Source organism: Vanellus vanellus, assembly GCF_965231255.1.
Source record: "Vanellus vanellus genome assembly, chromosome: 3".
NCBI lineage: Eukaryota > Metazoa > Chordata > Aves > Charadriiformes > Charadriidae > Vanellus > Vanellus vanellus.
In genome coordinates, this window is record NC_138907.1 from 30,164,834 (window position 1) to 30,191,919 (window position 27,086).

General features: G+C 37.5%; 1 protein-coding gene across 1 annotated transcript in view; it reads right to left on the reverse strand.

Moving 5' to 3' along the window:
- Positions 1 to 25,859, reverse strand: part of THADA (THADA armadillo repeat containing) — a gene marked incomplete at its 5' end in the record, with an annotated part of 163,830 nt that extends 137,971 nt beyond the window's left edge. The window contains 21 exons of the mRNA XM_082480800.1: positions 2,312 to 2,421; positions 7,763 to 7,920; positions 9,125 to 9,283; positions 9,670 to 9,806; positions 10,194 to 10,329; positions 11,711 to 11,921; positions 12,688 to 12,836; positions 13,875 to 13,998; positions 14,825 to 14,947; positions 16,111 to 16,266; positions 16,409 to 16,560; positions 17,224 to 17,915; positions 18,906 to 19,126; positions 19,421 to 19,515; positions 20,164 to 20,350; positions 21,314 to 21,366; positions 22,194 to 22,226; positions 22,383 to 22,531; positions 23,307 to 23,437; positions 23,856 to 23,950; positions 25,784 to 25,859. Of these exons, the coding sequence (XP_082336926.1) occupies positions 2,312 to 2,421; positions 7,763 to 7,920; positions 9,125 to 9,283; positions 9,670 to 9,806; positions 10,194 to 10,329; positions 11,711 to 11,921; positions 12,688 to 12,836; positions 13,875 to 13,998; positions 14,825 to 14,947; positions 16,111 to 16,266; positions 16,409 to 16,560; positions 17,224 to 17,915; positions 18,906 to 19,126; positions 19,421 to 19,515; positions 20,164 to 20,350; positions 21,314 to 21,366; positions 22,194 to 22,226; positions 22,383 to 22,531; positions 23,307 to 23,437; positions 23,856 to 23,950; positions 25,784 to 25,859 (3,347 nt within the window). The remainder of the gene's footprint in view (positions 1 to 2,311; positions 2,422 to 7,762; positions 7,921 to 9,124; positions 9,284 to 9,669; positions 9,807 to 10,193; positions 10,330 to 11,710; positions 11,922 to 12,687; positions 12,837 to 13,874; positions 13,999 to 14,824; positions 14,948 to 16,110; positions 16,267 to 16,408; positions 16,561 to 17,223; positions 17,916 to 18,905; positions 19,127 to 19,420; positions 19,516 to 20,163; positions 20,351 to 21,313; positions 21,367 to 22,193; positions 22,227 to 22,382; positions 22,532 to 23,306; positions 23,438 to 23,855; positions 23,951 to 25,783) is intronic.
- Positions 25,860 to 27,086: the final 1,227 nt, after the last annotated feature.

Here is a 27,086-nt window from a genome sequence, read left to right on the forward strand (position 1 = left end):
ACATTTCACCAGAAAGTCCATCAATGATTTTTAAATTATACAAGAAGTCTACCAAGCAGACTGTATGGGCCTGGGAAGGCAGAGAGTTACACTCACTTCAGAGCAACGAAATGAGTCAGAAGCAGAGTTTACTGCAAAGGATTAGAAGGGTCTACTCCCAGTTCCCCAACAGAAATATTACAGTAGATCAGACACTAACTAGGTACAGGTGAATAATTTCCACTGATATGGGATTAAACATTTGTAAAATCAAAGCAGGGTTTTTCTTTATCATTACAGTTTTCCAGAAAACTATATGATATAGTCCTAAATTGTTGCATATACACCAAATTGTGTTCACCAAGTTTAATCTAAGCTCCAATTTGAACATTGAAAAGTGTTCAAAATGCATTATTCATAAGTAAATACATTGTGCTGTATGACATAACTCTTCCCAAACCTTCCCCTTACATTCTGCAACTGTAGCGAAGCAAAGCACTACAGCCATAGCTATGCAACACCAGGACTTCGAGATTTCCAAAAGTACTTATGTTCTACTCAATCTCTCAGAAAGGCTTCACTAAATACAATAAAAGCAAGACAGGCAAAACCCCATTTGGAACACAGAAATTGTTTGGGTATTTATATGGATTACAGGAGATTCAAGTTTAAAACAGACGCCCAGAAGCTTCAGGAACTTTCCCTAAACACCACATTATCAGGCCAAATAAGCATTTGTAATTTCTCAGGGCCTATGATTGGAAAATATTTTTTAAAAATAACATTGCTTATTTCATTGATAAGAACGTTGCTTGTTTTGTAACTGTATGGTTGTCTGAAGGTGCAGCCGCAGACAATATTAAGCGGGCACCCCCAGAAGGAACACGAACAGGGAAAAGGCAGAATGGCAACTTGCATACTTAGAGCAGACTCAGCAATTTACATCCAAATGTCAAGACAGAGATCAAATTTCATCAAGTTCATAAGAAATCTCTGTGAAGGAAAGATTTTTTTTTTCACCACTAAATCAGACAGGTCTGAATACCATTTCTCTGTCTACAAAGAAGTCTACTTTGAGTTCTTATAAAGACTGCTATTTAAGGATTGTATAGCTAAAAGCGAGCTCAGATGGTAAATATTCCAGCATATAGTTTTAAGAAAATGTTTGGCTTTAAAAGCGAAGGACCATGTTCAACTACAGTCTTTCATAAAAGCATGGGAAAGGGATCTGGCACAGTCTTAATGACAGATTTTCCAGTGGGTCTTAGGGAAAGAATGAATTAAAGTGTTAAGGATGCTCCTGTAGGCCTTGAGTTCAATTCTGTTCAACAAAGTATCATGTTTAAGCTGTACAATACTATAAGCTGCCCCAGAAAAAGGTATTTGTGGATGCAACAGTAAATTAATATAGATTCTGGTTCACGTGCTTCAAGACTGTGAGCTTGGTAGCTACAGAGAGGTAAGCCAGTTTGGATTTACTTGCAGAGCAGAGCCCCTCAGCTGCAACAGGGTAAATGGAAAAACTCTGCAACACTCAACAGACCTGCAGGGCGACTGCATGCACTGAGAGACTTAACTTGCCCATTTCAGAGAAGAGTCCCAAAGTACTCCTCATATCGCAGGAGTACCAAACCAAAGAGTCACTGGCTATTCTGGTATCAGTCTTCTTTCTCCTTCATTTTAAATACAATCAGCCTGCTATAATCACTAGATATCACAAACAAACATTACCAACACTTGAAATGGGCAAGTAAGCATGTAATGGAAATTCCAACACACTTGCCCAGACCTCGGGACAATTCTGCTCATTTAGTTCTTCTAGGAAATTATAAAAGTTACAAGGGAAGGAAAAAAAAATTTTTTAAATTGCATATCACATCTTGTGATGCTCTGCCAGGTAGCCTTCCAAATGTCAGAATACACAACTCTGTGACAAGTAATAAAAGTTTCCAGGAAAACATCCTGGCTGAAACAAAAAGTCTGGCATTCATTTTCATAAAGGGCCGGAAAAGGAGGGGAAGAATTCTACACTCCTACTTCTCCCAAGAGCTTCTGAAAGCTGTTCAGGAAACTAACATGCCAGAAATGGAGAAAAATGCAGCAAGCATTCAATGTCTGTATCGTCTTTCAATGCTTAAGAACCATCTCTAACCAGAAGCATCGCAGTCCAAGTCACAGACGTCATGTAAATAATGTCATAATCATGCCTACAATAAACCTGAATAAAATCCACATGAAATCAAGGATCTGCTTGCACAGCCAGTTTCAGGATCGATGCCACAGTTTGGTAAAACTATTCTATTAAAAACATAGTAAGTTGTGCATCTTCTACCTGGAAAGCATTTCCGTAAGTTGCACAAAGCCAGCATATGCCAATTCAAATGCACCCCTGTGCCTCGATTGCAGCAGATGATGTTTGAAGTAATCTCCAATATTTTTAACCTAAAAAAGAAAACAAGAAAAAAGCCACTTGAAATGATATATAAACAATTCATTTATATACACAAGATACATCTGCAATTGAAAGCAGCAATCCTTCCCCTACTTGGAAAGGCCACTGGCAAAAGCAAAAAGCAACTAGGAGTCCTATCATAAAAAAAAAAACACTTTAAGGATAAGAAATATTACAGTCTATTCTTCAGGTTAAAGGGATAGTGCTATGTCCTTAAAAAAGCCCCCCAAAATAAGGGACATAAAATTAGCTATTTGTCCAACAGGAACACACTCAGACAGTAAGAAAAGAAAGGGACAACTCTGATTTTCAGAGCAAAAAAACTTAGAATCCCTCTTGTTTGCCTTCACTCTTACCTAAAATCCCAAAGAAAATCTCCACTAAATCGTAACAGCAGAAAAACATCTTTCTCAGATATTTTTGTAGGTAAGAAATTCAAACTTTAAAAATTGTGCCAAAGGGAAACAAACCTATCTTAGCTATTTTTAAGGCTCTGGGATTGTGCATAATTACCTTTGACTACTAGAAACAACTTTAAAATAAAAAGATGTTGTATGTATACAGTAATGAGAGCTACAATTAGAAGTCTCAAAAAGCTACATGCTATAACTAAACTTTCACCGATAGTTACTTTTTAGAGCTCTACCAGGAGACCAAGTTTTTAAAGCTGTTTGGAAGCTTACAATTTCACACAATCTCATTCTACAGAAAGATATGCTTTTTATTTTTTCTCTAATTCTCATCAACTTTCAAGGTCTGAATCAAACTTCCAGTATAATTTGTTTAAAATATATAGCACATACTTAATTCTATTATGCAAAATTTTATTCCGGAATATTTCTTAAGAGTTCTTCAGCAAAAGGTTCTTCAAAGCTTTTATATAACACCAAGCATAAAAGCATGTCAAGTTTCTTATAAAATTCTGCTTATTCTGTTATTTACAAAATAACATAATTTAATAGTCTGACAAGTAATCAAGGTGTCAGAGAAGTTAATGGCATATCTAGCTATACAGTTTTCCACCCTACTGTTGTGTAATTCATATTACCCAAGCAATGAGATTGCAATAATTAAAGAAAAATTGGAGATCACGTCTACTAATTATTTCCTGCAGCTAAACCCCACCTAACATAAAATAAACAATAATTGGAGATATTTGAAGTAAAACAGTTATTTCTCTGAGTGGATTTTAGCCTAGTTTATATACCTACGGTATTTCAGCTTTCTAGCCCAAAAGCAGAAGTGCATGCCCTTTTTTCAGAAGGAACTGACTCACAAACAGACCAACTCTCCCAGTGTGTAAACAAAACCAAACCAAGAAAACCATACACATGCAAATCAAATTATTGTCCTGTTCCACTACCCCCCCCGATGTTTTTAGAATAATTCATATGGATTTTTTTTTTTGGGGGGGGGGGGGGGGGGGGGGGGGGATGTAGGGGGTGTCACGTAACTTTCAACTTTACTATTTATATTTTTGAGCTTTTTGCAAAAAAGCCACTTTGACTAGAAGCTTACTTCAAATCTAACTCTGATATATTAATTTCCACCCACAGGTTAGAGACTGAACTCATAGGTTAGAGTCTGAAGAAAAAGCACTGCCATAACACAGTCCTTGCAAATGACCGAGGACTTTTCCTGAAGCAAGTGCATAAGCCCGGATTCTTATCTAAAAGCACCATACTATCCATGAGCATCCAGCTTCCCTGTGTCATAAGACCAGTACTTCATATGTCAGGATGGAGAACAAATCAAGGAATTCACATTTTCTACAACATCACGAAGATCCACAGCAACTGTAAGAAGAGGTGACCCTACCAACTGTGCTTGCACAGGAAATACTACGCCAGTTCAAGTTAAAATATTCAAATATGGAATAGAGACCAAATATCTTAAATAAATTTGATCATCTTGGTCAAAAACCTAGAGTACAACAAGTTAGTCCTATTAATGCAACAGTTAAGAACTTACAGGGTCATGCTTGCTGCTAAAACCAAGAAACTCAGTATTCGAGATACAAATTCTGTACAAGACGTCCTGGAAGTGTTCTGAGAAACAGTTGGTACATTTGTGCCTCCATATCTTATTTTCCTGGCAATAAGATGCCACTAAAGTAGGGTTCCTACATTCTAGAAGTTTCTTTTTCGTTTGGTTGTGGTTTGGGTTTTTTTACAAATCATTATGAGAGGATGGCTTCAAACCCATAAAGGACCACATAAGCATCTCACAGTTAGAAACAACTAGTAGTCAGTGAACTATTGGCAACCATACTGAACTCCAGAGGAGACAGACTGTTTACATTACTAACTGGGGAGAAGTTGTTTTTTGGTGACTTGGGGGGTTTTGTTTGTTTGTTTTAAATTCTTCCTTGAACAGAACAAACTCCAAAGCAGCAATGGGAGCCACACTTGCCCTGGCGGTACAAATAAGTAACAAGTACTGAGGGTGGGCAGTACTTAAAAGTCTTCTGTGTACTTCAGCGTTCCACCACAAGGGCTCAGATCAGCTCTGCCTGTTGGGTTATCACAAGCAGAACCCCTGGCATTGGGACAGTACTAAGTCTACTTCTGCTGCCTGTTTCTTTTCACTTTGGTACACAGTTCCAGCAACCTTATCTCCCAAAACCATCTTAAAATTTCAAAGGTGAGATAAGCAGGAGTTTGAGGAAGTGCTCAAAGTTCCTCCAGGCTTGGAGTTTTGACTCACAATTTGCAAGTCATATGACAAAATCAACACACGGTCTTCATTAGGTATCATTTTGTTGATTATGTGGTAGTTACTAGGACATGACACTGTTTGTATTGACTGTCTTAACAGGCAAAGCTTTGAGCTTGCCATGTCTGGACTTTAAGGGTCAGATAGAGGATGAAAGGTAGAATGAATATGTATTTGAATAGAGAGATTCCTCCAGCTGTTTAGGCACTTCCTATGTCTATTTTTAAACGTAAAGCAGCCATCGCAAAATGGCTTCGGCTTTGAAGACTACCAGTTCAAATACAGTATTTTCAGACTCCTCTACACATAAATCTCCACACCAATGAGCTGAAGATGTTACAGTCAGTGCACACTGTGGCATTCAAATACCATGCAAACCCAACCTTGTACTCAAAAGACAAGGAAAGTGCAAATTTTATATTGTCCTGACTTCCCAGTAACAAACACACAAAAAAGGTATCAAACAAGAGCTGCCTTTCTGCCAACTTCTCCTGCATAGGTACATACTAGAACAGACAGCATTAACAGCTACAAAGAGGAATCAAGAATTAGTGCCACGAGTAGCCAGTTAATACCATTGCCTACCAAGAAGCACAGTTCTGTTGTGCCATGTCTTAATGTGGACCAAAACCAAAAGATACCGCCTTCTCATTCGCATGCTCAAATAAAAAAGTAGGCAAAAATAATCAAAATACTATAAACAAATTCAACACTGTGATATTTTGTGTGAATAAATTGTGACCATAACAGTGATCCCATAAGGTACAATTTAATAGAGTTACTGACCTAGACATGAAGCAAGGGACAAGATGAGGAAGGCTTTGCAACAGGAAGACACAGAATGGCCAAGTGGTGCTACCAGACATTTCTCAACAGTTACTTAGTCCTGACTGAAAGCAATAGGATCAAAGTTTCCCTCAAGTTCCTCCTCCCCACCCCCACCCCCACCCCCCCCAGTATTCTTAAATCTCTTTGAATACCTACAGAATAAAGAAAAAGAATGGGCAACTTTAAGGGAAAGCTCTACATGCATATGATAAATTCCAATTCTCTTATTTCTCAACACTTGAAAGTGTTTAATAAAAGTCTGAAGCCACAGCAGTTCTGGTATTGACATTTCTAGTCATTTACGATGAAATCCCCTCTTTTTCTTTTTGTACAATAGGGTAATGCCAGTTACAAAAAGTAGAGAGAACATGCCCACGTTTTTTCCCATAATATTTGTTATACTTTCAGCCAAATTGTATTTTCTTGTGTATTTCCTTGCAAGCCTGAGGAAAATCAGTGTTTCAAACTGACTTCTCATCAATTGGTATTCTTCAAATTAGAACACAGACATTCCGTTTTACATGAAGACATCAGAAGTATAAAGAATCTATAGGAAAAGATAGTGTTGCTTAAAGTATTTCTGAAAGACCAACTACTAATGTCTGCTTTCTCAGTGAAGAGAGAGATGCTACAGTTGGAGCTGACTCATTCTAAAATACCCATTCCTTTTTGACTTGCAGCAGATTAAGGAACATAATCATGGAAACGCCTATCTGTTCTCTCATCTACCCTCCAGATCTCTGCAACAATACAAGCACAGTTGTTAACCAGATGAAAACATGAAGGCTAGAGATAATGCAAGATTAAGAATAGTAACATTACTTCCATGGCATCACAACATTAGATAGCATAAGAAATAAGATCTGCAGTACATTACACTATTATTCATTTTAAGACAGAAAGTTCTAACACATAAGAGAAAACTAAGTAAGTATTTCTGTTGGAAAGAAGAGGTTAAAAAGTAGTATGTCTTGCATATTCCAGTCTTCCAAGTAGAGACTGGTTTTGTTGAAACCATATGGAAATGAAAAGGTCATCAATTAAAAACAGAAATTTAATAAACGCAAAATATTTCCCAAATAAATGCCTGTGGTAATCTAATTTCTTGTAAACACTGCACTCAATATTCTACAAGAGACCCAGATGGCATATTAACATTTCTGATCTCTTAAATCAAAAAAATTGGAGGAAACAGAGAGTCACGTTACATACAAAATTATTCATAATTCAGTCTCCTATGGAAGACAACACTACAGCTAGTCAGCAGGTTTGACTTTCAGAATTACTGATTATGAAGTTCAACTAATGAAGAGCTTTAAGTAAAATCCCAACATCCCATTCAAAATGAAACAAAAGATACTTTGAATATGAAGTCAGTTTAGAAGACTTTTAGCAACTCCATTAATGCCTAATACATACCGAGAGAGGGAGGGAGGCAAGCAGGCATTGGTATCCCTAAACACAGCATATAGCTTGTAAGTAACCCAATACAATCAGAATGAATATTCCTCGAGTTTGTTAGTTACTTATAATTTCTTCGCTTATCTGCTACTACTATAGTTATGCCTTCTGAATACCACTTTATCAAAAAATAGACTGTTAACCAAATATAATAAAACAAGAAAACCACGAGAACATGGCAATAAAAAAACCTAACCACAGACAAAACCCAAAAGACTTTTCCCATATACAATGTAGATTTAAGAAGAAAGTCTTCTGAAAACTGCCTTCCCCACCCCACCCCCCTAAAGAAAAGTGAAGGTTTTATAATAAAAATTACTTCCCTACCTGTTCTACAGTAATCAACCCATCCAAAGGTTCAGATGTAGCCTGTGAAGGCAAAAGTTTACACAGTGTCCCTAAGAGCAGAGACACTTCCTTCATACTTCTCCAGCAACATACAAGAACCATTTGTGCTGTGACATCACACGTTTGCCTTTCTTTACCTTAAAAATAAAAATCAACAAATGTAATAGTGTAATTCAAGGTTCTCAGATGTAGACTTGCAATTTAAACTTCATTTAGCCCGATCTTCTTACAAAACACAATTAACTACGCAAAAAATTTCTAAGCTTGCTAACCCAAAACATAATCCAGTTTTGCTGACTCTAATTGCTTCCACCCCTGAATGCTCACTCACTGTACTTCACGCCCCTTGGAAGAGGCAGCAGTACACCATATTACCAGGAAATTGCTATTTTAAAGAGTAGAGGTCTTTTGGTCACAATTGGTATTCACTTGCACACTGAACTATACAAACACTTACAACTTTGGAGCCAGGCTCCAACAAACTCCACGTCAACCATCAATCCATCCATCCCTCACCGCATGTTACTTGGTTTTTAACCCAGGTGCCCCCATAGGAAGAGGCCTGGCAAAGGCATCATGTTTCTAACACAACATCCCCATCTGGTGGCCACTGTGCCACTTTAACATATTTACAGAATTCTTTTCATGAAACAAAACATATGGCCCACCCAAAACTATTTTAAACATAGGAAAAAACATGTGAGGAAAGAAAGTTCAAATATTTAAGACTTAAAAAGCTTGCATAAACTATTAAATTTAAAAATGTACAGATATTCCATAAATTTATTCTGGTATACACTAGACACATCAAAGTTTACAATTTCTTTATCGCCGTAAGGCTCAATTTCATAACTGCTATTCATTAAAGTAGACAAATACTATTTAACATTTTACCACTGGAATCTTTCAAACAGAAGCTTCTGCTTATGCAATTTCATGCAACAAGTTTTAACGCATGAACATATTCCCCACTAGTCTTCTGTACACTGGAGAGGTAAATTACACTGTGTAACACCTTTCAACAAGAAACACATTAAAAGCGTTGCTTGACAGAAAATGTGTTAGAGATTACCTGGCCAGTGCAGTTAAGGCAATAGAGTCTAGGCCAATATCAAAACAACTCATTTTCACTTGTGCTCTAAGAGAGATTAACCACAATCTTCCAGAAACACAGTGAATTAGTCTTTAAAACCATGGCCATGAATAACTAGCTTCTGACAGATTTATTGAAGAACCGAAACATTATACAGAGCAAGTAACTTCCAATTCTGATCACCCACGTAAAATGCTTGCTCTATAACGAGTATCTTGATTTAATTACTAATACAGCATTGGATTTACCTCTCATTTCTGTGCAAATATTTTCCATCGGCCTGTGGTCAGCCAGCTTTTCAGACTCTACTTTGCAGTGTTCTTTCAAAATTTTTGCTTGCATAAAGTAATCATTTGTGTCTTGTGGTTGTATCTCATGCAGAATCATCTGCAGACGACCTGCGCTTTCTACAAATTGAACAAGAGGAATATTTAAGATAGTTTTGTTTTTTACTTCCAGTTCTTTTACAAATTTAATTCATTTTGGGTATGTAAGTACAAAAGAAAGCTATTAGCACCAAAAAAAGCCAAATAAAAACTATGGTGATTACAAGGATTAAGGAAGAAAGAAAACTGGACTTTAGAGTCATCTGTTTTCAAACAGATGCAACAACACAATCTGCAAACAGTGCAGAAGTCAAGACAACTTTTATCAGAAGTTTAAAAAGGGGATAAAATGAGAAATTGAAAGAGGGGGGGTACTAGCTCTAGTTCTGAATCACTGTAAGACACACAGAACTTCAGAAGCTTCAGATTTTAACAGAACTCTTTGGGGGTTTTGTTTGTTTGTTTACCTGAATCACTATCCATTGGAATAAGACCCTCTGGTGATGAGCTCTGCACTACTGGCGATACTACAGCAGAGAGTTTGTATGACATCAGAATGAGCCTGGCCACCACTTCCTTCCATTCAGCTATCAACGTCAAGTTACTTAAAAAAAAAAAAAAAAAAAAAAACAAAAACACAAAACAAACCACAAAACAAAACAAAATCACAAACAAAAAAACAACACAACATGGATTAAAAATAATTTTATATTTAAAGGACAGAACTGAAATTACAAACACTTCTGCAACAGTATTTATGGAAACTATAAATAGGGTAGAGTTTGAAAAGTCCTAAGCGTGAATTAACACATACAAAGGAAGTATCCAACAGCTAGCTAAACAGTGCAACAGCCAGTAAGAGCTCTAAAAGCCACAGGTACTGGTTTTCATTACAAACAACACAGTATGCTTTTAGGTTCTCCTGCACAGCTCTTCCACTGTGCTTAAACACAGAGTTACAACTTATTATTTAGCAGTATATTTTACTTACTTAAAAGGTAATTGCTGCAAAGCCCCAGTTATGCAATGCACTCTCCCATACATTGGGAACGATGCTGCTGCTTGAAGCAGAGACTTCTTAGCTTGAAGTATTTCTTCTTCAACATTCACCAACAAAAGCTTGATAACTAAAATTTTTAGAAGTACAGATTTGTATTACACATACACACACATATTGTATTTTCTAAGAAACAAATGTGCTTTAAAGAAATAGGAACAAAGGCTGTTAGCACAACAATTCAATGGAAAATGCACAGCAATTTCCTTGTTTACACTTTTCACTCTTTTTTCATTTAAATAAAAGTTACTGTTGATTTTCAGTTACCTAAACTCCAGCAATATTTGTTATAGTCAATTTTAGTCAGTCTATCCAAATCAAACAGCAGCTGTGAAAGCACAGCCCGGATCCTATACTCAGGGACAATCCCAAAGCTCCCAAAGTTAGTATAAGGTACCTACCACATACTGAAAGTCAGACTTCACCCTTAGAGCCAGGTTAATACAACAAACAGTTCAGCAGAATATTAAATATTTGAATCTTACATTAGCCATTAAAGAACCTGCCCGATTTTCTATGATACATGTGCCTATTTTATTTATATTTATACCATGGGGCATCTCAGTGTCAGAATCAGAACGAATTACAGACCCAGATAACGAACTACGGATGACTAACAACAGGAGGTACCCTATAACAACGTGACATGAGGTTACCCATGTATTTGCTACGTTTATGGCAACCACAGCCAAGTCTCAAAATCATGATTTCACTGCATATGAAGAAAGTATTAATAGGCATCTACAGAGAAGCCAATAATGCCACAAAAAAGTATACAATAATGAGTTTACTACAAATTACATCTAATGCTTTATTACAAACAATGAATTTAAGGATTTTAGTTTTATTGCAAATTACAAAAGGTGGAGGAAACCTGTTTAATGAATTGGCCAAATCTGCCAGATCTAGAGCCTCTCAGCTTTCATCCAGAGGCACTAAATCAAAGAAAAATATCCCACATGTGAACAAAACTTAATTACTGCAGAAATGTATGTGCAGGACTGCAAATTACTCAGAAAAACTGTTCCAAGTGAACAGAGCTCCAGGGGCAGCACTGCAAATATTGAGCACTGGAACATGACAGAGACCAACCTCGACTGCCTTTGCTGAGCGTGAGCAAGCTCTTAGAGGAAGCAGAGGTTCCTTTCCTGCACTTTATGTGCACAGGTTCGTCAGGCTAGCTACCAGGGCCTCAGTGTCACTTTACCTCTGATCAAAATAACAACAAAAGCCATCTTCTAAGAACACTTGATAGTCTTAACAGGAACAGGACAAGATTAAGATCTTACTAAGGCACCTGGCTTCTTAACAGCAAAACAAAATATGCTTAAAATCCAACTGGAAATAAGCAACTTTTACTCATTAAGCCTCCGACCAAACCCCTTAAGGAAAAGCAGTAAGGTTTTAAATAAATATAAAAAACATGGAGATTCATTTCCCCAAAAGCTTACCTGCTAAAGTGTTCTTCTCCACTGTATTTACTGATGTGTTTTCATCCATCTGGGGGTTATGCTCAACCCATTTTCCTAAACAAATATGCTGTAGTCCTTTATGATGTACTAAAAAGTTCAACAAATATGAAGCAGTGACACAATCATATGGCTTGGTACTTGTGCTAAGGTCCACTGCTGCTTGGAATAGAAGATCTAGATTTTCAGAATCCTGAAAAAAAAAAAACCCAAACAATATTGTTCATTTTATTCAACTTCCATATTGATTTAATAAAGCTACTTAGCAACCTGGAACCTAAGAACCTGCTTTTCAATAAGTTTGCTGGTACGTATTTCTTAAGAAACACTTCTTTTGTACACTGATCACCTTACAGTCAAAACATGCATGCGTATGTATTTAGCAATGATACAATTACATACATACTGAGGATGGGGACAATCATTTACAAAGCAGTATTGAAACACACTGCACTTGACAGGAGGACTTTGTTTTGGTTTGGTTTTTAAAATACTATTGTTTTACCTGCTAACGGACATTACAGAGAAGCATAGTTTATCAGGAAGCAGTATTTGTTCACCAGTACTTATGAATTTAAAAGTAAATTTTTATGAAGTAGTAAACAGAAAAATCAGTATCGAGTCAAAGAGCAAAATTTGGGACAAATCAAAAAACAGAATCAGATTATGAAACCTGAGACCAAGCAGAAAAGAAAAGAGAGAGTTTCATTTCTTAAAACACAGAGTAACCACGTCAAAATGCCTCAATCATTTACAAAGGGAAGCAACAGCTAAGCCAGGAGCTGGAATATGAACTATCAGAGAAATAGTTAAGTCATACCCAATGAACTACCCAAACTTCTTCATCCATTAGTGAAACCAGCCTCTTTAGCTAAGTGCAGAAGCTCTGTAAAAATGTTTTTAAATGTATTTTAGATTTAAATGTAATTTAAATGTAAAAACTATTTTTAATTACATACCTGTAAATTAAATACAACATCACGCAGTTTCATCAAAAGCCCAAATGCCAGAATTTTTATTTCCTCAAAAGTACTGGCAAAGCACTGGATCAAAGTTTGGACACGAGTAGAATCGATCTCCTGATCCAACTGAAAAACTTGTGCCTGGCCTGTTTGATGAAATCAATGCCTTAGATAGTTTTGCTATAAATCTTTCCAAAATAAGCACTATATTCACATTTCTCTTAGCTGTACTAAAAGAAGCATTAAAATAAAATTTTAGCTAAAGCATTATTTTTAATATTGCTTACTTCTCTTTAGAGGTCTTAAAGTGCCATGTTTACTGTTGGGAAAAAAAAAAAGGTTACCATAGCCAAAAAATGACTCTCAGTAATACAGAAAGGAACTGATTGTGAAAATCAGAATCCCATTTATTCACATTAAATTCAACACTGAAAATAATCTTTATTTCAGCTTCACTTAAAAATTCTTTTCCTGGAATTATGTAATAGTAGAAAAGAATTCCTCTCAAAAGAGGTTTAAAACTTTAGCATGTTTTGGGGTTTGGTTCTTGGGGTTCTTTCTGTCATAGGAATAATCCCCTAAAATGGAAGCCATTACAATGATTTGCTTTTAATTTAGATTTAAAGGAGTCATGACTTCTGGTGACTGACCTAATGCTGTAAAGAAGCCAGAAATTTTAAGATGTAAACAAGCGCACCATATTCCACAATGTCACAGCAGCTAAACCTCCTTTCTAGAAATAATGTGAGACTTCTGAAATCCTAAAGCTGCTATTACAAGCAACTCTCAATACAACTTTCTACTAAAAAAAAAAATTTTAAAAAGCAGCAACAACATACCACAAACTCATAATAATAAAACTAACGTGTTCATGATTTTTTTTGAGAAAAGATCTACCAAGAAGACATCTTTCTTCCCTCTCAAAAATAATTTTTTATCTTCCATGTCCCATTTCTTTTAAAAAAAAAAAGAAAAAAAAGGCCATAATATTTTGCATTTACTTCAATATTCTGTTTTCCAGTAAAGCTTACTATCCTTCCTTCAGGTAAAATGAAAGCAACACAGGAAATGCCATAGAAATTAAGGACTAAGAATACCGTTTTACCTTGACAGAAATTGACTAGCTGGCATAAAAGACTCTTCAAAACCTCCCATGCCTACAGCCTATAAATTAGGCTTCTCACCTTTTGGAACAGAAAATATTTCTGCTATTGATCCTAAAATACTCAGTGCAGAAAATCTGGTTGGGTGTGATGAACCAGGAAACAGTACCTCAAAAAGTCTGTCACATACAGATGACATGAAATCCTGAAAATCACAAGAAAAATTTTATGACAGTTTACTTGCTGCCCTACCAACAAAAGTCTAAGTAACTGAATTCAGGACATTCTGCTTTACACGTTACCCCAAAAATTATGACCTTACAGTTAATTTTGGAAGAATGGGAGACCTACCTCCATGCTACTGACAAATTTCTTGTTTCCTAGAATACAGTGAAGGCTGGACCATCATTTGTTGTTTTTGTCTTTTTGTTTTTATTTTTTTAAAAAAAACAGTTTCCCTTCCCCACTCCGACAAAATGATTGTCATTGTATCTAAACCTTGAAAATTAGTTGAACAAGAAAAGCAGAACTCAAGACAATAAATAGTTTAACACAAAGAAACTCATTATGTCAGCCTTCAAATAGGAAAAAAGGACAAATCCATATGAGGACTTCTTTTGTAAGTCTTCATGCTAAAGCACTGCCATTCATTCTCTCATTGATCATTCTGGAGAGCTAGAAAGACTGAAGTTCAACAGATCTCCATTTCAAGCCCAAGTAATGCACTTAATTTAAAACTGGCTACTAAAAACTGCCAGCAGCTGACAGGACACTTACCTGGAAATTTTAGTTTGGGTTGGGGATACATCTCCAGTCATTCTCCACTTACTGCTGTTTCAGTTCGCATCATGGAGCAATCCCTCAGAAAATAACCTAACTGTTCTGCTTTACAGGTTTCTTCCTTCTGCACTACACTACTTCCTAACACAGACACAGCCTAACTTACCGAGCAGTGTTCTCAAGAACAATGAACTATCCTTCAGAAATGCTATCCCACCTCTTATATCTGTATCTCTAGCAGTCTAACTTACTTTATATTGCCGCAAAATCCCCAAAGGATGTCTTTTAGTTGAGTTTTCAAGTAACTCTTGCTTGGCTTTATTTTGCTCCAATTTATAAAGCACCTGGGAACTTTCTTGTATCCTACAAAATAACTTTTAAAACAAAAACAAAACATAGGTAAGGCAAGAATCACTGACAGTTAAATAAGAGAAAGGGGGATTTTCAGCTTATTTTACAGATCATATTGCTTGTAATTTTTAAAGTTAGAACATGGTAGAACACAGAACAGATCCGTCTCTCTCCATTCCGAAACCACGTCTTTTGCTCCCCATCTCTCTTGGGACTAACCTTTTCCCCCTCCCTCTGCACCTCCAACACCTTCTTCCATCCATCTTCCTCCTTAAACTCATGCCTAGTCTTCTCCTCCCACCTCCCCATTTTCTGTGGAACATATGTTCCTCTATAAAAAAAGCTCAATTAACACATGTGTCTCTTACAGAGTTTGACTCACCTCAGGAGTGCTTCCCCCAGCTCTTTTATTACCCACCAGTATTATTTCCTTTCTTGTTATACTCCCTCTAACACAATTTTTCCATCTCACATTCCTCAGTCTCAGAATTCTATTCCTCAGGAATAGAAAGAGAGGGACATCTCTTTTGTTTCTGCCAAACTTATTCCCTCATTCTTCCCTTATCTCAAATTAATTATTTTCTCCTTCCACACTGCTTTCTTTTGCCATTAAAATCTTCCAAAACATTCTTTATACATACATGGTTTCCTGATTTTATCCATATCTTTCTACCATGATCTACATGTGATCTTGGCAACTTCCACAATGTTGACACGCTTAGTCCCTGCAGACTGTAACAGCACAGCCACATATCATGCTATTACCCTAATATTCCTCTTCCAAATCAGGTTGCTGAGGCTGACCAAGTGACTGTGAATTTGCCTGAGGTCTGGTAAGCCTACGTAAGCACACTGTTAGTCCACAACACTGGCAACACAAGATTCATTGCTTACTCTACGGCACATTGCTTTGCTATTAGTAAAGTATGCATATGCTGACAGGTTAACTAACACTCGCTACCATTCATGATTAAGTTACTGTGCCTATCAATTTTTTGTTTAAGCCATCCTTGCCTGCTATGACTCTACCACCGTTCAGTTGGGTAACACATACAACGTAGTCCTGGTCTTAGAGTTTCTACTCTTTCAGATGAGCAATTCCATAACGCAATCTGTAGAATTTTTTTTACATGCTATATAACTAACACAATAGGCACATTAGACATTGTTAATAGTTTGAAATTACCTTTCTCAGTAAAGAACCTATCTGTTGCCTTACTGAAGGAGACTGGCTGTTCAAGTTGTACATCAGAAAAAATTGAATTAGTTGCATTTCTTCCATAGACACAATTTCCGTGCTACGAGGGGTTTCACAAAGTAAACCTAAAGCATCAATGCAAACCTGAAAGATATTTAGATGTTAACCACAAAAGAGTTACAAGCACCTATGACGATACCTTTGTTTTAAAACAATGCTAACACAGTATTTAGGATCAAAGCAATGCTTCAAAGGTAAAGACACAAAATAAATGCTGTCCCTTTACCTGATTATGCTGATGAACTAGACCCTGTTTTATACGTTCAGTAGATACAAGACCATTGCTCACGATGGTTGAAAGTTCCAGGTGTCCATGAGCCCTGGCTGTTCTTAGGCATGCCATTAATGCTCCAAGAGCTCCTCTAGTACTCCGAGAGCCTAAAGAAAATGAAAACCAGTAACAACTATAGTTTGATTAACACAAACAATGTACTAATTGCAACACTTGTCAGAAAGTCCCAATACTTCCAACACATGACTGCTACCCGCCTTTTATTTTTTACCCCATAATCCCCAAAAGACTGTGTCTGTCATAGATTAAACTTGTTCTAAACTGCCTGGGTCCCAAAAAGCTTCATCTTGAACATGTCGTATGAAAAACGGACCTTGTGAGGTCTCAGAAGCCCTTATTTTAGAATTACAGTAAATTAAGTCAAAAACTACAAGAGAATCATCAATCTCATATCCACATATTTGCAACAAAAAACAATCTGTAAAGTCCTGTTACTGGACACGTCTGTGTAAGAAGTAACAGCAGAACAGAAAAAAAAGTAGAAAAAAATACTGATACATAAACAAAGCTTAGCATGTAAAGAGAACAGTAAGGCACCTACAGTTAGAACACTAATTATTTTGCTCATGGCATGAAGACACACTTATGATTATTATGATTTCCACCTTGAAATACTAACAGCAATAATAAGCATCTGGAATTTTTCTCCCAAATTAACTCTAATAATAATAATAGATCAGAACTCATATTTCTGAGACTTCTTTTTTAAAAAACAATCATAATTACAAATACAATATTTTTATTCTTACCTAGATTAGCATCTGCAGAAGCCTGAAGAATTCTAATCATGTAGCTCAGACTGTCAGGGCTACACTTGAGCAATTTTGGTAAATAGTAATCTATTATATAAGTAGTTTGGTCATGGTTCCCTTCACACAATATTACTAGAAGGGGAGAAACCCAGATGTCATGCCACTGGTCAATCCAGGTGCTTTCTTGAAAACTCGAAGTAAAATGGGCTTTATGATTAGTAAACATGGTTTCCAAAAGATCACTAGCATAAGGTGCAAGAGACTGATCATTCATGACATCCAAGATTTGTACTGGAATTGTTCTGTCCAACTGTAGTATATTTTCAGTGCCCACACACTCCACAAGACAGCCAAGACAAGTGTATTTCCCTTTTACATGCCATTCCAAGCTTAGTAAACGCTTTATCAGCCTTAAAAAGAACGGGTCTGATTTTTCATTGGATCCAGTTACGGTGGTTCGGTGTATCTGAAGAAGATTCTTGAACATCAGTTTGGTTTGGTGTCTAACAGCATCCAGAGGGTGTTCCCAGTGTGTATAAATGTATTCCAGCAGCTGCCCAATTACGTCCGAGTTCCCATTAAGTTTGATTTTTAGATTTGGGGAGCCTGAAATGAGGGCAGCCAGTGCTGAATTAGTCCAAATAGCAAGGATTCTAGACAAAGATGTTGCCATACTGGATTCTTTTAACCTTTTAAAAAGAACAAACAAAAAAAGTTCATTATTTGCATTTGTCAATTTTTTCAAAAAGTATTTTTTTATTTCAAAATAGTTATTCATCACATCAGTTTACCTCACACTGAAACAGGTAAGGAGACACCAACCGTTCATTGAAGAAAAGGTACTAACACAAAACCAAGGTGATGAATTGGATTTTGCGAAGTGTATGCTAAGTTACCTGACATGCTGTTATCTAGTCACAGCTAAAACCCCTAAATATAGTGAAAAGAAACCTGGCAAGCCACTATGCTTGCTGTTTTACAAAATAACAGCAACAAACAAATACTATACGTATGCTAATATTTGAGCAGCATTATGTTATTGCATGCTTCTTGAAAATATAAGGAAAACTTGTCATTGCCATATAAAACCATAAAAACTGAGTACCACATGTACAAAAACAAAAATCACAAAACTGACCTCCAAGGCAGGAACAAAGATTGAGCTGAATACATGTTTTAAACTCCAGTCTAATAGTGCTGGTAGTCCATTAGATGCAAGCAGGCAACACTTGCAACCAGAAAAAAAATTAAAGCTCAGCTTACTTCAATTATTCCTCTCACTGGCACATTTTGTTTTCTCCTGTACTTTTAAAAGCATAGGAGGTGATGTCCTGAAACTAAAGTTTATCTGTCTACATAACAATTGATTCTGCCACACCTTACTGTCAGGGAGTTTGTAAACTAATCCCACTTAGGTTGGAAAAAATCATTTCAGCATGCAAGAGAAAACCGTCACTTAGAACTATCTATGCAACATCAAGACATATTTTTCAAACTTAGAGAGTTATTCTGAATATATTAAAAAGATGACACGATCTGTGGCAGAAACTAGTATCATTACACTGAAAACATCAAAGAGATACTCCACCAGCACCATATAAGCCATGCAAAAATACAAGTAAAAAGATCAACCCCCTCCTCCCAAACAGGAGACAATACAAATCAAAACACAGGCTTACTCTGAACTCAAAGACAACAAGACTGATGCGATATCTAATAATAGTTTCTCTCCATTTTCACCCATGCTGCCATTCTTCCATTCCAGCATAGCCAGTGCTCCATGGCAAAGAAAGAGAAGTACCGAGTCAGGGAGGTCTTCCGTACACAGAGTCCTACAGTTACTCACAAACCACGCTGGCACGCCTGCGTGTTTCATTGACCCAAGAAGCAAGTCACTGACCTGTAATTGCGAAATAACACCCATTACTGTATCTCAGCACAACAGAAAAGCTATTTTGTGGATAACTCAGAACCTTAGAAGATCTGAAGAGATTTCTTATATATTGTTTTTCTCAAATTCAAAACCCTAGTCTTATTATTTCACACGGCAAGGGGACAAAAAAGTATTCACACTCCAGCAAAAGACTGATACAGAGGTTGGCTCTTCGTACCAGCAAAGTGTCTGAACACCACCAGTAGCACTAATCAACGACACTATGACATTTCACAGTCTTTAGCAAAGAAATACACTTACCAAGGAAGGTAATGCTTCAACTGGCTCATACATAGCTTTAGTAAACAGAATAACGGCCAGTCCTGAGGTAGTCTGAACAGTTTGCAGGAGAGTTGCTACATGGCAGAAAAAGATATTTTACATTACAGTGCAGCAAACAATGTGTGCTAGAACTACGTATCAAGATTATAAAGATGGTATTGAATTTTCCTAGAATACTTGTAGTTGTATAATCACAAATCTGTAGTGTCTGCCTGGATGGCAAGTATTAATGAATTTCTACTCTAGTGTAATAGGAAACTATTAATACCTTTTAACAGACAGAAAATATAGGACTGCCCAGTAAGACAACGATGACTGTGGCAGAGCCTATTGACATTTATATTAAATTCTACTGTACAAAAATATCTGTATAAGAAGTAAACTCACTATTAGTGCACCAACAAATAGTTCTGACAGCTTGATTCATACAGATATATAAAATTTTGATAGGCACAGACGTTCTGTGAGTCTCAACAGTATTTCTGCTAGTTTCTAAGTTATTAATAATAGCATTTACCCTTGGTTTTTGTAGTAGTAGAAGTTAAACTGTATGCTCCAAAATTATGGCCTAAAGACCTACTACTGCTCCCACTCCTATTAACCTCAGCAGTTCAATTTCCATTCAAACTAAACTTAGATTTTATACCTACAGTGGCATTTACTACAAAGACAACAAGACCGACTTAATAAAAATATTTGCGTTTGTATGTTACTAAACTTACCATCCATTAGAAAGTTTGTGGAGCTTTTCAGTAGACTACACATACTTTGCCAAACAAAAGACTCATGGTGTTTCCAAACACTTCCCTGGATATTTTCTTGTAATTTCTGTACAAGCATCATTGAAACTTTAATGGCTATCAGTAAATCATGCATCAACTGAGTCTGAACGATACTATTTCCGTGATTCTTTCTGTGGAAAAAAAACCAAATGACAACAGGCACACAAAAAGAAAATGAAAACCATTCTTCACCACCCCCAGAAAACTATATTCTGCCAACTTCAGACAGAATTACTGGTAAAAATTAATTTGTTTCTTGAGTTGACCAGATATGTAACTATAGGAAAACAAGAAGCAGACTCAATGGCAGTATTTTAAAATTAAGTCAACAAACATAATGACAAATTCTACTACTATTTCTGCAGGTTCCTGTGACAAACTTTCAGGCATTTGATTCTGCCTGAGCACAGCTGAACTTTTCCAGAAGTTTTCCAAAAAGACCAACAGAAGACAGTGCTGCTCCTTTCCCATTTTTCAAGTAGTTCCTCCGTGCACAAAGCATATTTCTATGACTCAACTTTCTTCTAACATGAAGACAGACAACATGTAAACTTTTAATGCACAAAATGCTCCATTAAGCACATCTCCTCTGGGTACGTGATGAGAGACCACAGCGAAGAGGCTTCACTTTACGCAATGCTGGAAAACGTCAAGATATTAAATGATGACTGCTGTGACAGACTAAACAGAATATCAATACTGAATTAAACACTCACGGAATATGGAAGAGTGTTACTCTACCCGAATTTTAATACATGTATCTATTAATTACAGTGTTCAGTCAAAATTCAGATAGCAAAACCAGAACTCAAAGGCCTCCCTTAAAAGTAGTAACTCTAACACAGTATCAGTGCCTTAAATGTTACTGCCTTTAATCTTCCTCCTTTCCTCCCTTATTTTATATCATCATATTGCCACAAAAGAAAAAAAAGCTGCTGATGAGTTTCTTATTTAAAATATGTATCATTGTAAAATGATATACCCATCCTTCGTCAATGTATGGCTTACAAAAGTGATGTTACAAACCATACCAGATTATCTTGCAAGAGTGAAATAAACACAGATAAAATACAGCTTATATTGAATTCACTTGCCTGTTTTCTTCCTGTATGTCAAGTAGTGACTTCTGCAGAAACTGAAGGACTAGTGAAAATAATTATGGTATGAATTAATTTAAAACAGAAAAATTCCAGCAAAGCAATCACACATACACATCATACCCAGACACAAGGAACAGTTACCCGTATAACAGCATTTCTTCCACTCCATAAACAAATTAAAATGACATTTCAGTGCAGACGCAAAGAAGCAATGTTAAAGCAAAATCTCAAGCTGTTTTGCAACAACCTGGTACAAAACAAGAGTTTCCAACCCACTTGGCCTAGTCCTCTGAGGTACTGAAAGTACTCGTCCCTCAATGAAAAGCTTGAATTACCAAGAGCTAAAGACAGACCAGCAATAAAAGGCCCACAGGAAGCTGTGCATATCACCTGCATGCTGAGGGCACACTGTGTCAAATCATGCCGTATAACCAGCAGATCAGACTTCGGCCAAATTATTGCCAAAGAAAATTCTTGCCAGAGCAGGCCTAGGCTTGCTATAGTCAAGACTGGCCGTTAACAGCTCAGTGTTACCATATCCAACTTCATCACGAGGCAAAGGACAGAAAATACTTCACGTAAAGTAGCATCACCTCCCCCAGCCCTTTAAGAATCACTCACTGGTATCTTTTCATATTTATATCTAGGGCTGCTCAATAGAGCAAGACTGACCCCTGGAAATCAAAGGTACAAATCAAGGAAAAGTCTTTGACAGAAAAGTACCACGTGAGGGTAACAGTTATTAAAAATTAACCAGGATATCAGATTCGACTGATCTTTATGCCTACCTCATGTTACTTCTTCAAACACAACCCTCCCTCCAATAATCTACATAATATAATAATAAATAATAAATAAATATAACCTTACCTTCTTCAAACAGGTTCTTAATAGTTGCTCTACCTACAGGAAAGAAAATACATTTAACTACTGGATACTAGCCAATACTATCTATTTTACATAGATAAAATGTAAACATTGCTATTAGGTGCCACACCAAGATGCAAACCAATGCTGAGCAAGTTAAAACAGAAGACGATACATTCAATGTCATCATACCTAAGCTGAAGTCCTCCATACAGGAAGCAAGGTTGTCCAGTACTTTTCTGTACAAATATATGTCTGTGGTTTTCAGTTCTTCCCTAAGGCAGCATACAAAGCTTTGTACAGCCAACGTCATAATCTGTTCAGGAAGACCATTTAGTGAACTGCAACAGTAAGAAACAACATGATCAGTTAGCTCATACTGAGGTGTTAAATATCCACTTGACTAAAGTCAATGTCAGCCAAAAATCCAGTAATAGATAGATATTATTTTAAAGCAGAGTATGTTTTCATGCAGGAAGCAAACAGGCATGTTCTAATTTTGCAGCTAGAAAACCTGTCAAAGGGGTGTAAAGCTCTGGCATGCAACTAAATACATGGTGGAAGCCCTGCATCTCTCAGTGGGACAACAAGTGTTTTCAGACATAGAAACAAAGACAGCTAAGCATTGGATCTTAAAACTGTTAAGGCTCTAATAAATGCACTAAAGAAAAAAAAAACAGTAACTTTGCATCAGAAAAATTTAATTGCAATAAAAATTGGTATAAGAAACCACTGTTTAGTTACAATCCCTCTGAACAGCCTTCTCTTGACATTGTCAAAGTTGAGATTTTATTTTTAACACAAGTATTTTAAGTATCTATTCTAATATTGGATTTTAAAATTCAAAGTGCTAACTACACACTAAGTTGTCTTTGCAGTAATGAAACAGATCAAAATAATACTTCACTTTGAAGTTATTTATCCAATGATATATCATATTATTTATAATTAAGATTTTTAACCAAGAAAGAAAAACAGTACATGTTCACAAATTAGTACCACAAATTTTCTGTACTTAAACTACAGCAAGTTGTAGTGCACAACAAAGGACAGCATTTAAGAAAAAAAAAAAAAAAACCAAAAAACAAACAAGGGCTTACTATTCAATTTTTTTACCTTGCCAATACTTTTTTCAAGGGATTCTTCACACCCAGTGAAAAATACGTCTCTCCCAAAATATCCAAACAAGCTTTAACCATGGGATCACATGCAGAGTTTTGATCTATCTTCTTCATCAATGGTATAATCTATAATCAACAGAACACATAATTTGCAATAACTCTGGATATACCCTGATCATTAACAAAGGCAGAATTCCCTCTCATCCAAGTACATGGTACAAAACTGTCCTCTCTTTACCATATACTGTTGAGTTTCAGGTGTTCAATAATGTTCTAAGAACACCTCTAATACCAGAAAAACATACATACAAAATTGGAAACTTGGTATCACTTGCCTCTGTCATTTTCAGTAACTGTAGCCCTTGCTAAATTAAGTACCAGAACTACATTTCTACCTAATGCATAGCAGCAGTAACAACTGCTTTTTATCTGTTTCCAGGAATGTTTAAATCAGTATAAAGTTTATTTTAGAATTATATTTCCCATTAATGCACATGACACACTGTCAGTTACCAAAACCCATGCTAAAACAGTGAAGTCTTACTTCTTTAATACACTGGATCTGCTGGATGCCATCACTCAGCTGTGCGCAGTGTAGAAGCAGAGATGCCAGGTTTTGTTCTTCAGCTTTAGAAAACACTACATTTGGAAGAAGAGTCTCTTTTTAGAAAGGAATTACAATACGCAGTATAAACAATACATAACTTATATTTAGAAATCACTGCTTAATTATGAAGGTTTTTTTCCTGACCATTAAACCTACTGGATCCACAATCCCTTAAGTCACCTTACAATACCTTAACACAAATGAAAAAAAAAACGCATGTTTCACTGTAACATAATATTAGGCCTCACCTTCAGGTGAGGGCAACTAAGATGATTAAGGGACTGGAGCATCTCCCTTATGAGGAAAGGCTGAGAGAGCTGGGACTCTTTAGCCTGGAGAAGAGAAGGCTGAGGGGGGACCTTATTATGGCGTACAAGTATCTAAAGGGTGGGCTGAAGGAGGATGGAGCCAGGCTCTTTTCAATGGTTCCCAGTGACAGGACAAGGGGTAATGGGCACAAGTTAGAACACAGGAAGTTCCGTTCAAATACACGGAAAAACTTCTTTACGGTGACAGAGCACTGGAACAGGCTGCCCAGGGAGGTTGTGGAGTCCCCTTCTCTGGAGATTTTCAAGACCTGCCTGGATGCAGTCCTGAGTAAGTGCTCTGGGCAATCCTGCTTTAGCAGGGGAGTTGGACTAGATGATCTCTAGAGGTCCCTTCCAACTCTGAAAACTCCGTGATTCCATATAAAGACCAGTTTCACAAAATCACAGCATGGTTGAAGTTGGAGGGACCTCTGGAAGTCATCTGTTCCAACCCCACTGCTCAAGTAGGGTCACCTGGAGCTGGCTGCCCAGGTCCATGGCCAGATGGCTTCTGAATACCTCCAAGGACAGAGACTTTCCAACTTCCCTGGGCAACCTGTGTCAGTGCTCAGTAACCCTCACATTAAGAAAGCGTTTCCTCATGTTCAGAGGGAACCTCTTGTGTTTCAGTTTGTGCCGATGCCTCCTGTCCCAGCACTGTTCAACAAAGAAGAAAGTCTGGCACTGTCATCTTTACGCCCTCCCTTCAGATATTTTTTATACATTGGTAAGATCCCCCTGAGCCTTCTCATCACCAGGCTGAAGAGTCCCAGCTCTCTCAGCCTTTCCTTACAGGAAGGATGCTCTAGGCCCCTAATAGTCTTAGTGGCCCTTTGCTGGACTCTCTCCAGTATGTTACTGGGGAGACCAGAACCAGATGTAGCACTCCAGGTGTGGCCTCACCAGTGCTGACCAGAAGGCAAGGAGCACCTCATAGTAACTTTAGTATACAAATCTTTTATTACTCATTTTTGGGTTTGGTTTTTTTTTTTTTTTTAAAGTAAAGATCACTGGAAGCTTATCTCATCAAACAAACAAAACAACCCCAACCTACAAAATAAAAGAGCATTTTAACAGTATCTTTAAATAAAGTTAAGTACAGAAAATACAAAGACTGGGAAAATACACTCAAGATGACCTCCAGAGATCCCTTCCAACATCAACCATTCTGTGATCCTTTGAAATTCAGCATTATCCCACATATTAAGGCTTCACATAGCACTGAATTACAGGCCTGCAAGTGGGATTACAAGTAAGACTTGCTACCATCTTCACATCAATGATGAAACAAAACAAAGAGCTTTCAAACCAAAGACACGGTGCTCTAAAGGATTCTTTTAAACTCTGCCAAGGTAAGAAGTCATTGTCATTACAAAATAAAAACAAACCACAGAAGAGCAAACACACATAAAACCCACAAAACAAAACCACCAGAAATAAAACATAACACCAAAAAAAAAGAAAAAACAAATCAATTTCAGTAGCTACTCAAACGCATTCTACTAACAGAAAAAGAAATTACAGAACATTACTTCAGAAAAAAAACGTCCCACTTACTCTGAAGTTTCTCAAGCTGCTGCTGATCAAGAAAGAATGCATCTACCTGAATTTCTTTCTTCTTCTTTAAAACCATTTTAGCTGATTATGAGATACCTGCTCAAAAAAAACCCCAACAAAACACAACACCACACCACCTTGTCACATTGTTTTAAAAGCATAATTGCAAACACTTCCTACGATAATGGTCTTTTTACTGTTCTAAAAATGTTTATTGCATTATCTGTGCATTTTTTTTTCCCCAAGATAATACCTCTGTCTAGTTTTATGAACTTCAACTATTTCAAGCATTTTGTCCAAAATTCACCCAGACTTCACAGCACACACAATGGTAGTCACGGAAAACAGGATTTACTGAGTGAATGAGAAACTGTCCCACTGGAGTTTTTACCGCACTTGTTACACAGTCTGTAGCATGCCCCTGGACCACAGTTTGAAAATATCATGCAGAAGACTTCTGTTGCTCTGTTTTACTGTTCAAAACTCATTCAACTTGTACTAATGTAAAGTTAGAACTGAGTAGCAAAGCAGTTTTGTTTCTTTAAAACACATCAAGCAGTTCTGCATTTGCTATAATGGATGTCACAAATAGCAAGCTATTTTTCTTCTTTAAGGTAATGGCAATTTAACTTGCACTACAGTTTCACTGACTTATGAGCTCGTTACTGCAGAAGGGCTGAGGTTGGAAGGCACCTTTGGAGGTCACCTGGTCCAACCCCCTGCTCAAGCAGGACCACCTGGAGCCAGTTACCCAGGACCACTTCCAGGTGGCTTTCGAATGCTCTCAAGGATGGAGACTCCACAGCCTCTCTGGACAACCCGTGTCAGGTCTGGGGCACCCTCACACCACACCTGGAGCTTCCTGATGTCCAAAGGAATCCTCCTGTGTTTCAGTCTGTGCCCATCACCTCCTGCCCTGGCACTGGGCACCACTGGAAAGAGCCTGGCTCCATCTTCTTTGCACCCTCCCTCCACCTATTAACATGCACTGACGAGATCCCCTCAACCGACGTTTAGATCTAAAACCAGGCTGCCTCAGCCTTCTACCCCAGGGCAGCGGCCACCGCACGACGGCGTTCAACCAGCGGCGGGGCCGGTGCCCAGGCGGGGTAACCGACACGACAGCCCGGGCGGCCCCGGGGAGGCAAAGGCCCGACTTAACAGCGCCTCAGAGGAAGATGCCGCCGGCCGAGCGCTTCTCGCTCTCCCCGACCGACCCCCACGGCGCAAATAACCCGGCGCCCCACAGCAGCTGCCGGGACCGCTGGGACATGCGGGCCGGACCAGGCCGCACCCAACGCCG